The following is an 11,383-nucleotide window of genomic DNA, read 5'->3' as shown; positions in this document are numbered from 1 at the left end:
AAAGGGGGTGATCCTCCCCCAAAACAAGGACTGGACCCCCCAAAATGGGAACCACCCCCCCTCAGCCCCCCAAAAACAATGGGGATCACCCCCCCCTCCCCCCCCCTTTCCTCTACCCACCCCCCCCCAGGGTGGGATCCACTGTCCCCACCCCCCCCACCCAAAGACCCCCCCCCAATAAAAAGGGGGGGGGGCAGATCTTTAATCTACACCCCCCCTCAAATTTTGGGGGGGGGGGGTAGATTAGATTTTGGGGACCCCTCCCCCCTCCAAACCCCCCCCCCCACCCCAAAGACCCCCCCCCATCAGCCCCCTCCCTCCAGCTGAAGGTCAGTGACCCTCAGGGCTATTTTGGGGGGTGGGGGGACCCCCCTAATTAACCCTTTAATTAACAAAGCAACGAGCCCAGAAAGTTGGGGGGTGGGGGTGGGGGCTGCACCCCAAAAAAGGGGCTGTTTTATTTGGGGGGGGGCATATTATGGGGTGGCTTCAGCCTCGGCGTACTGACTCATCCAGAAGGTGGGGTCCTTCCCTTGGATCTGGGGGGGGGGGGGAGAGAAAAAAGGGGGGGACACACCCCAAATTAAGCCCCAGGGGACCCCCCAAAACATGGGGCTGCCCCCCCAGCCCCCCCCAAACCCAGCCTGACCTTGGCCACGAAGAGCAAGAGGTCCCTCCTGGAGGTCTCCTGCTCTGCCCGGGGCCCCCACTGGTAGCTGAATTCGGGGGGGTCACTCATGGGGATGGGGGTGATCTCCAAGTACCTGGGGGGGGGGACACAGACAGAGGGTGGGGAACCCCCTCCATGGTCCCCTCAGTGTGTTTTGGGGGGACCCACCCCCCCCCCCTCAGTGTGTTTTGGGGGGACCCACCCCCCCCTCAGTGTGTTTTGGGGGGACCCAGTGGGGCTTCGACCCCACTCAGTGTGTTTTGGGGGTCCCCAACCCCCCCTCAGTGTGTTTTGGGGGTCCCCAAGTGGGGCTTCGACCCTACTCAGTGTGTTTTGGGGGACCCCAAGTGGGGTGTCCACCCCCTCAGTGTGTTTTGGGGGTACCCCAGTGGGGTGTCTGCCCCTCTGAGTGTGTTTTGGGGGGACCCAAGTGGGGCTTCGACCCCACTCAGTGTGTTTTGGGGGTACCCCAGTGGGGTGTCCACCCCCTCAGTGTATTTTGGGGGGACCCAAGTGGGGTGTCCACCCCTCTCAGTGTGTTTTGGGGGACCCCAAGTGGGGTGTCCACCCCCTCAGTGTGTTTTGGGGGGACCCAAGTGGGGTGTCCACCCCCTCAGTGTGTTTTGGGGTCCCCAAGGGGGGGTGTCCACCCCCTCAGTGTGTTTTGGGGGGACCCAAGTGGGGTGTCTGCCCCTCTGAGTGTGTTTTGGGGGGACCCAAGTGGGGCTTCGACCCCACTCAGTGTGTTTTGGGGGTCCCCACCCCCCCTCTGAGTGTGTTTTGGGGGGACCCAAGTGGGGCTTTGACCCCACTCAGTGTGTTTTGGGGGTCCCCAAGGGGGGGTGTCCACCCCCTCAGTGTGTTTTGGGGGGACCCAAGTAGGGTGTCCACCCCCTCTCAGTGTGTTTTGGGGTCCCCAAGTGGGGCTTCGACCCCTCTCAGCGTGTTTTGGGGGGACCCACCCCCCTCTCAGTGTGTTTTGGGGGTCCCCAAGTGGGGCTTCGACCCCACTCAGTGTGTTTTGGGGGTACCCACCCCTCTCAGTGCATTTTGGGGGTCCCCAAGTGGGGTGTCCACCCCCTCAGTGTGTTTTGGGGGTCCCCAAGTGGGGTATCCACCCCCTCAGTGTGTTTTGGGGGGACCCAAGTGGGGCTTCGACCACACTCAGTGTGTTTTGGGGGTCCCCAAGGGGGGGTGTCCTCCCCTCTCAGTGTGTTTTGGGGGTCCCCAAGTGGGGTGTCCACCCCCTCAGTGTGTTTTGGGGGGACCCAAGTGGGGCTTCGACCACACTCAGTGTGTTTTGGGGGTCCCCAAGGGGGGGTGTCCTCCCCTCTCAGTGTGTTTTGGGGGTCCCCAAGTGGGGTGTCCACCCCCTCAGTGTGTTTTGGGGGTACCCCAGTGGGGTGTCTGCCCCTCTGAGTGTGTTTTGGGGGGACCCAAGTGGGGCTTCGACCCCACTCAGTGTGTTTTGGGGGTCCCCACCCCCCCTCTGAGTGTGTTTTGGGGGGACCCAAGTGGGGCTTCGACCCCCCTCAGTGTTTTGGGGGTACCCAAGTGGGGTGTCCTCCCCCTCAGTACATTTTGGGGGTCCCCAAGTGGGGTATCCACCCCCTCAGTGTGTTTTTGGGGTCCCCAAGCGGGATCTCCCCCCCTCTCAGTACATTTTGGGGGTCCCCACCCCTCTCAGAGTGTTTTGGGGGTCCCCAAGTAGGGTCCCCACCCCCCTCAGTGTATTTTGGGGTCCCCAGGGGGTTCCCCACCCCCCTCCGTGTGTTTTTGGGGTCCCCAGGGGGGTCCCCACCCCCCTCAGTGTATTTTGGGGTCCCCAGGCGGGGTCCCCACCCCCTCAGTGTGTCTTGGGGGTCCCCAAGCGGGGTGTCCCCCCCTGTGAGTGTGTTTTTGGGGTCCCCACCCCTCTCAGTGTGTTTTGGAGTCCCCAGGGGGGTCCCCACCCCTCTCAGTGTGTTTTTGGGGGTCGCCCCCCCCTCAGTGTGTTTTGGGGGGACCCAAGTTGGGTCTCCTCCCCTCTCAGTACATTCTGGGGGTCCCCACCCCCCTCAGAGTGTTTTGGGGGTCCCCAGGGGAGTCCCCACCCCCCTCAGTGTATTTTGGGGTCCCCAGGGGGTTCCCTACCCCCCTCAGAGTGTTTTGGGGTCCCCAGGGGGGTTCCCCACCCCCCTCATTGTGTTTTGGGGTGCCCAGGGGGTGTCCAGCGCTCGGGGTTCCCGCCAGCCCGGCTGGCGTGGCGGGTGCCAGCGGGGTCTCCCCACCCCTCTCAGTACATTTTGGGGGTCCCCACCCCCCTCAGAGTGTTTTTGGGCTCCCCAAGGGGGGTGTCCCCCCTCTCAGTGTGTTTTGGGGTCCCCAAGTGGGGTACCCACCCCCCCAATTGGGGTGTCCACCCTCTCAGTGTGTTTTTGGGGTCCCCACCCCCCTCAGAGTGTTTTTTGGGGTCCCCACCCCCCTGTGAGTGTGTTTTGGGGTGCCCAGGGGGGTGTCCAGCGCTCGGGGTTCCCGCCAGCCCGGCTGGCGTGGCGGGTGCCGGCGGGGTCTCCCCACCCCTCTCAGTACATTTTGGGGGTCCCCACCCCCCTCAGAGTGTTTTTGGGGTCCCCACCCCCCCTCAGTGTATTTTGGGGTCCCCAGGGGGTTCCCCACCCCTCTCAGTGTGTTTTTGGGGTCCCCAGGGGGGGTCCCCACCCCCCTCATTGTGTTTTGGGGTGCCCAGGGGGGGTGTCCAGCGCTCGGGGTTCCCGCCAGCCCGGCTGGCGTGGCGGGTGCCGGCGGGGTCTCCCCACCCCTCTCAGTACATTTTGGGGCTCCCCACCCCCCTCAGAGTGTTTTTGGGGTCCCCACCCCCCCTCACTGTGTTTTGGGGTCCCCGGGGGGGGTGTCCAGCGCTCGGGGTTCCCGCCAGCCCGGCTGGCGTGGCGGGTGCCGGCGGGGTCTCCCCACCCCTCTCAGTACATTTTGGGGCTCCCCACCCCCCTCAGAGTGTTTTTGGGGTCCCCACCCCCCCTCACTGTGTTTTGGGGTCCCCGGGGGGGGTGTCCAGCGCTCGGGGTTCCCGCCAGCCCGGCTGGCGTGGCGGGTGCCGGCGCTGGGGCTGCGGCGAGCGCGGGGGCTGCTCTGCGGTGCGGTATAAACAGCCCGGCTGCGCCTGGCGCCACGGCTGCTCTGAGCACACCGGGGGGGGGGGGGCACCCCAAAACCCGGGGGGACCCCAGAACCCAAGGGACACCCCAACACCCAGGGGTGACCCCAGAACCCAAGGAGACACCCCAACACCCAGGGGGGACCCCAGAACCCAAGGAGACACCCCTAAACCCAGGGGGGACCCCAACACCCACGGGACACCCCAAAACCCAGGGGGCACCCCAAAACCCAGGGGGGACCCCAAAACCCAGGGGAGACCCCAGAACCCAAGGAGACACCCCAAAACCCGGGGGGGACCCCAGAACCCAGGGGGGGACCCCAACACCCAGGGGGGACCCCAACACCCAGGGGGGACACCCCAACACCCAGGGGGACACCCCAACACCCAGGGGACACCCCTAAACCCAGGGGGACACCCCAAACCCCAGGGGGGACCCCAACACCCAGGGAACACCCCAACACCCAGGGGGACACCCCAAAACCCAGGGGGGACCCCAAAACCCAGGGGGGACCCCAGAACCCAGGGGGGACCCCAACACCCAGGGGGGACTCCAACACCCAAGGAGACACCCCAAAACCCTGGGGGGGACCCCAACACCCAGGGGGGACCCCAGAACCCAAGGAGACACCCCAAAACCCAGGGGGGACCCTAAAACCCAGGGGGACACCCCAAAACCCTGGGGGGACCCTAAAACCCAGGGGGACACCCCAAAACCCTGGGGGGACCCCAACAGCCAGGGGAGACCCCAAAAACCCAGGGGGGCACCCCAACACCCAGGGGGGACCCCAGAACCCAGGGGGGACCCCAACACCCGGGGGGACCCCCCAACACCCAGGGGGACACCCCAACACCCAGGGGAGACCCCAACACCCAGGGGGACACCCCAAAACCCAGGGAGACACCCCAACACCCAGGGGACACCCCAAAATGCTGGGGGACACCCCAAAACCCAGGGGACACCCCAAAACCCAGGGGGACACCTCAACACCCAGGGGGGACCCCAACACCCCGGGGGGACAACCCAACACACAGGGAGCCCCCAACACCCAGGGGGGGACCCCAAAACCCAGGGGGGCACCCCAAAACCCAGGGGGGACACCCCAACACCCAAGGAGATACCCCAACACCCAGGGGGACAGCCCAAAACCCAAAGGACACCCCAACACCCAGGGGGACACCCCAAAAAGCTGAGGGACACCCCAAAACCCAGGGGACCCCAAAACCCAGGGGGGACCCCAACACCCAGGGGGACACCCCAACACCCAGGGGGCACCCCTAAACCCAGGGGGGACACCCCAACACCCCAGGGGGGACCCCAACACCCAGGGGGGACCCCAGAACCCAGGGGGGACCCCAAACCCCAGGGGGGACTCCAAGAACCCAGGGGGGACCCCAACACCCAGGGGGACACCCCAAAACCCAGGCTACACCCCACAAAACCCAGGGGGGACACCCCAACACCCAGGGGGGACACCCCAAAACACAGGGGGACACCCCAAAAAGCTGAGGGACACCCCAAAATGCTGGGGGATACCCCAAAACCCAGGGGGACCCCAAAACCCAGGGGGACACCCCAAAAAGCTGAGGGACACCCCAAAAAGCTGAGATACACCCCAAAACCCAGGGGGACACCCCAACACCCAGGGGGGACACCCCAACACCCAGGGGGGACCCCAAAACCCAGGGGGGACACCCCAAAACACAGGGGGACAGCCCACAACACCCAGGGGACACCCCAACACCCAGGGGGGACCCCAACACCCAGGGGGCACCCCAAAACCCAGGGGGGACACCCAAAAAAGCTGGGGGCACCCCAAAACCCAGGGGACACCCCCAAAAACCCAAGGGACACCCCAACACCCAGGGGGGACACCCCAAAACCCAAGGGGGACACCCCAAAAAGCTGAGGGACACCCCAAAACCCAGGGGGACACCCCAAAACCCAGGCTACACCCCACAAAACCCAGGGGGGACACCCCAACACCCAAGGGACACCCCAAAACCCAAGGAGACACCCCAAAAAGCTGAGGGACACCCCAACACCCAGGGGGGGCCCGAAAACCCAGGGGGACACCTCAAAACCCAGGGGACACCCCAACACCCAGGGGGACACCCCAAAACCCCAGGGGGGACCCCCCAACACCCAGGGGGACCCCAAAACCCAGGAGGACACCCCAACACCCAGGGGGGACCCCAACACCCAGGAGGACCCCAAAACCCAAGGAGACACCCCAACACCCAGGGGACACCCCAACACCCAGGGGGACACCTTAAAAAGCTGAGGGACACCCCAAAACCCAGGCTACGTCCCTCAACACCCAGGGGGGACACCCCAACACCCAGGGGGACACCCCAAAACCCAGGGGGGACACCCCAAAACCCAGGCTACACCCCACAACACCCAGGGGGGACACCCCAAAACCCAAGGGGGACACCCCAAAAAGCTGAGGGACACCCCAACACCCAGGGGGACACCCCAACACCCAGGGGACACCCCAAAACCCCGGGGGACACCCCAACACCCAAGGAGACACCCCAAAACCCAGGGGGACCCCAGAACCCAGGGGGGGACCCCAACACCCAGGGAACACCCCAACACCCAGGGGGACACCCCACAACACCCAGGGGGGACACCCCAACACCCAAGGAGACACCCCAAAACCCAGGGGACCCCAACACCCAGGGGGACACCCCAAGACCCAAGGGGACACCCCAAAACCCCAGGGGGGACCCCAACACCCAGGGGGGCACCCCAACACCCAGGGGGACACCCCCAACACCCATGGGGACACCCCAACAGCCAGGGGGACACCCCAAAACCCAGGGGGACCCCAAAACCCAGGGGACACCCCACAACACCTGGGGGGACCCCAAAACCCCAGGGGGACACCCCACAACACCCAGGGGGAACCCCAACACCCAAGGGACACCCCAAAACCCAGGGGGACACCCCAACACCCAGGGGGACACCCCCAAAAAGCTGAGATACATCCCAAAACCCAAGGGGGGACACCCCAAAACCCAGGGGGACACCCCAAAACCCAGGGGGACCCCCCAAAACCCCCCCCCCCGCCTGCCCCCCGCTCACTTCTGCCGCACGAACTCCTCTGTCACCAGTTTCTTGACGTCCCCAAAGACCTCGTGGCGCTCGCTGGGGAAAAGGGGGGGTGAGGGCTGGGGGTGGGGGGGGACAACTGGACACCCAGACACCCCCCCCCACCCCAAAAAGCAACACCCCAAGAAGCAGCACCCCAAAAAACCAGAGCCCAGCCCCCCTCGGTCAGGTCCTACCCGGGGAACACCCGGAGCCGGCGGAGGAATTCCCACACGGCACCTGGAATTGGGGGGGGGGTGAGGAGGGGGGGAAGGGGGAATGGGGGGGATTTGGGGCTGGGGGCAACAGGGATAGTGGGGAAGGGGGGGGAAGGGGAGGATTTGGGGCTGGGGGCAACAAGGATACTGGGGAGTGGGGTGGGGGGAGGATTTGGGGCTGGGGGCACAAAGATGGGGGGAATGGGGGGGAGAGGGGAGGATTTGGGGCTGGGGGCAACAAGGATAGTGGGGAAGGGGGGGGAAGGGGGGAGGATTTGGGGCTGGGGGCACAGAAGTTGGGAATGGGGGGAGGATTTGGGGCTGGGGGCCACAGAGATGGTGGGGAATGGAGGGGGAGGATTTGGGGCTGGGGGCAACAAGGATAGTGGGGAAGGGGGTGGGGGGCAAGGATTTGGGGCTGGGGGCAACAAGGATAGTGGGGAAGGGGTTGGGGGGGGAGGATTTGGGGCTGGGGGCAACAAGGATACTGGGGAAGGGGGTGGGGGGCAAGGATTTGGGGCTGGGGGCACAAGGAAGTTGGGAATGAGGGGGAGGATTTGGGGCTGGGGGCACAGATATAGTGGGGAAGGGGGGGAGAGGGGAGGATTTGGGGCTGGGGGCACAAAGACTCTGGGGAATGGGGAGGGGGAGGATTTGGGGCTGGGGGCAACAGAGATAGTGGGGAGTAGGGGGAAGGGGGGAGGATTTGGGGTGGGGGAACAAAGATACTGGGGAATGGGGAGGGGGAGGATTTGGGGCTGGGGGCACAAAGATACTGGGGAATGGGGTGGGGGGCAAGGATTTGGGGCTGGGGGCAACAGAGATAGTGGGGAATGGGGTGGGGGGCAAGGATTTGGGGCTGGGGGCACAGAGATGGTGGGGAGTGGGGGGGAGAGAGGAGGATTTGGGGCTGGGGGCAACAGAGATAGTGGGGAATGGGGTGGGGGGGAAAGATTTGGGGCTGGGGGCAACAAGGATAGTGGGGAATGGGGTGGGGGGGAAAGATTTGGGGCTGGGGGCACAGAGACAGTGGAGAGTGGGGGGGGAAAGGGGAGGATTTGGGGCTGGGGGCAACAAGGATAGTGGGGAGTGGAGGGAAGGGGGCAGGATTTGGGGCTGGGGGCACAAGGAAGTTGGGAATGAGGGGGGAGGATTTGGGGCTGGGGGCACAAAGTGGGGAATGGGGTGGGGGGCAAGGATTTGGGGCTGGGGGCAACAAGGATAGTGGGGAATGGGGTGGGGGGCAAGGATTTGGGGCTGGGGGCAACAAGGATAGTGGGGAGTGGGGGGAAGGGGAGGATTTGGGGCTGGGGGCACAGAAGTTGGGAATGGGGGGAGGATTTGGGGCTGGGGGCCACAGACATGGTGGGGAATGGAGGGGGAGGATTTGGGGCTGGGGGCAATAAGGATAGTGGGGAAGGGGGAGGAAGGGGGAGGATTTGGGGCTGGGGGCAACAAGGATACTGGGGAAGGGGAGGAAGGGGGGAGGATTTGGGGCTGGGGGCACAGAAGTTGGGAATGGGGGGAGGATTTGGGGCTGGGGGCACAGAGATGGTGGGGAATGGCGGGGGGGGGGAGGATTTGGGGCTGGGGGCACAAAGACAGTGGGGAATGGGGTGGGGGGCAAGGATTTGGGGCTGGGGGCAACAGAGATAGTGGGGAGTGGGGTGGGGGAGGATTTGGGGCTGGGGTCCCACACAGGGGGGTGGGGGGGGGTTGGGGGGTGTATTTGGGTCTGGGGTCCCAGACAGGGGGTGGGGGGAGGGGCAGGATTTGGGTCTGGGGTCTCCCAGACACAGTGGGGGGTGGGGGGAGGGTCAGGATTTGGGTCTGGGGTCCCACAGACAGTGGGGGGGGAGGGGCAGGATTTGGGTCTGGGGTCCCAGACAGGGGGGTGGGGGGGTGGATTTGGGTCTGGGGTCCCAGACAGGAGGGTGGGGGGAGGGTCAGGATTTGGGTCTGGGGTCCCACAGACAGGGGGTTGGGGGGCAGGATTTGGGTCTGGGGTCCCACACAGGGGGGGGGGGGGGCAGGATTTGGGTCTGGGGTCCCACAGACAGTGGGGGGGGGGAGGGTCAGGATTTGGGTCTGGGGTCCCACAGACAGTGTGGGGGGGGAGGGGCAGGATTTGGGTCTGGGGTCCCACAGAGGGGTGGGGGGTGTGTATTTGGGTCTGGGGTCCCACAGACAGGGGGTTGTGGGGGCAGGATTTGGGTCTGGGGTCCCACAGACAGTGGGGGGAGGGGGGTGGATTTGGGTCTGGGGTCCCACAGACAGGGGGGTGGGGGGAGGGGCAGGATTTGGGTCTGGGGTCTCAGACACAGGGGGGTGTGGGGGGGTTGGGGGGTGGATTTGGGTCTGGGGTCCCACACAGGGGGGTGGGGGGGTGGATTTGGGTCTGGGGTCCCAGACAGGGGGGTGGGGGGGGTTGATTTGGGTCTGGGGTCCCAGACAGGGGGTGGGGGGTCTCTGACCGTCCCGGGCGCTGTTGCCCTTCATGAAGATGAAGCTGAGGAGGACGCTGAGCAGCCCCAGCCGGGGCCCCACCCCAGCGCCTGCGGGGGCAGCGGGGTCACCACGGGGACACCCCAAAGACACCCAAAATACACCCAAAATACACCCCACACACCCCAAAATACACCCCAAAATACACCCCACAGACACCCCAAAGACACCCCAAATACAGCCCAAAATACACCCCAAGGACACCCCAAACCCCAAATACACCCCAAAATACACCCCCCACCCCAAATACACCCCAAATACACCCCAAAAACACCCCACAGACACCCCAAAGACCCCAAATACACCCCAAAGACACCCCCCACCCCAAAGACACCCCAAATACACCCCAAAGACACCCCACAGACACCCCAAGGACACCCCAAGGACACCTCAAGGACACCCCAAAACACACCCCAAAGACACCCCAAAATACACCCCACAGACACCCCACACCCCAATATACACCCAAGTACACCCCAAACCCCAAATACACCCCAAGGACACCCCAAAATACACCCCAAATACACACACCCCAAATACACCCACAGACACCCCAAATACACCCCCCACCCCAAATACACCCCCCACCCCAAATACACCCCACCACCCCAAAATACACCCACACACCCCCCAAAATACACCCCAAATACACCCCCCACCCCAAATACACCCCACCACCCCAAAATACACCCCACCACCCCAAAATACACCCACCCCCCCAAAATACACCCCAAATACACCCCCCACCCCAAATACACCCCCACACCCCCCAAAATACACACACACCCCAAAATACACCCCCACACACACCCAACCCCAAAATACACCCCCCCCAAGATACACCCCACACAACCCCCCAAAATACACCCCCACCCCCCACACACACCCCTCACCCCAAAATACACCCACCCCCCACACACACACCCCAAAATACACCCCCACCCCAAGATACACCCCGCCAGACACCTCACCCCAAAATACACCCCCCCACACACCCAACCCCAAAATACACCCCCACCCCCCCACCCCAAAATACACCCCCCCAACCCCCCCCACACACCCCAAAATACACACCCCCCACACACACCCCCAAATACACCCACACACCCCCCAAAATACACCCCTCCACACCCCTCACCCCAAAATACACCCACACCCCCCAAACTACACCCACCCCCCCCCCAAAATACACCCCTCCACACCCGTCACCCCAAAATACACCCCCCCCACACACCCCTCACCCTAAAATACACCCCCCCCCCAAATACACCCCCACCCCCCCTCCCCCCAAAATACACCCCCACAGACCCCCACATGCACACCCCTCATCCCAAAATACACCCCCCCCCCCACCCCCCCCCACCCCCCAGGTGGGGGGTGTCCCTGCCCTGACCGGCTGTGGCGGGTGCCGCGGGTGCTCTGGGTGCCGCCGCGGGTGCCCTGGGTGCCGCCGCGGGCCAGGCCGTTGGTCAGGATGTAGAGCTGCTGCCTGCGGTCCAGCGCCACCAGCCGCAGCCCGAACACCTGCCGCGGGAAAAGGTGCCCCAACAGCCCCCCGCAACAGCCCCACAACAGCCCCCCTGACCCACAACAGCCCCCTGCCCCACAACAGCCCCCTGCCCCACAACAACCCCCCTGACCCACAACAGCCCCCTGCAACAGCCCCACAGCCCCACAACAACCCCCCTGCCCCACAACAGCCCCCTGCAACAGCCCCACAACAACCCCCCCGCCCCACA

At 64.9% G+C, this 11,383-nt stretch overlaps 1 protein-coding gene across 1 annotated transcript; it reads right to left on the bottom strand.

Moving 5' to 3' along the window:
• Positions 1 to 413: 413 nt before the first annotated feature.
• Positions 414 to 11,176, bottom strand: LOC311202972 (non-structural maintenance of chromosomes element 3 homolog). Its single transcript, XM_084277609.1, has 6 exons — positions 11,038 to 11,176; positions 9,614 to 9,694; positions 7,119 to 7,161; positions 6,916 to 6,978; positions 650 to 764; positions 414 to 539 (listed from the first exon to the last, which is right to left on the bottom strand). The coding sequence occupies exons 2-6, from the start codon at positions 9,636 to 9,638 to the stop codon at positions 477 to 479; spliced, it is 309 nt and encodes a 102-aa protein (XP_084133735.1). The 5' UTR covers positions 9,639 to 9,694; positions 11,038 to 11,176; the 3' UTR covers positions 414 to 476.
• Positions 11,177 to 11,383: the final 207 nt, after the last annotated feature.

The sequence above is a fragment of the Gallinula chloropus genome (genome assembly GCF_964237585.1).
Source record: "Gallinula chloropus genome assembly, chromosome: 33".
NCBI lineage: Eukaryota > Metazoa > Chordata > Aves > Gruiformes > Rallidae > Gallinula > Gallinula chloropus.
Note: the sequence above shows the minus strand (reverse complement) of the source record. Positions and strands in the feature narration are given on the sequence as shown.

Bases quoted from the DNA above. Each gene is read 5' to 3' on its own strand.
- LOC311202972 (XM_084277609.1), bottom strand. From the start codon at position 9,638: ATGAAGGGCAACAGCGCCCGGGACG. The intron at 7,162-9,613 runs GTCAGAGACCCC...CCCCAATTCCAG, and splicing joins GGGCAACAGCGCCCGGGACG to GTGCCGTGTGGGAATTCCTC. The intron at 765-6,915 runs GTGAGCGGGGGG...CCCCCCCCCCAG, and splicing joins GAGGAGTTCGTGCGGCAGAA to GTACTTGGAGATCACCCCCA.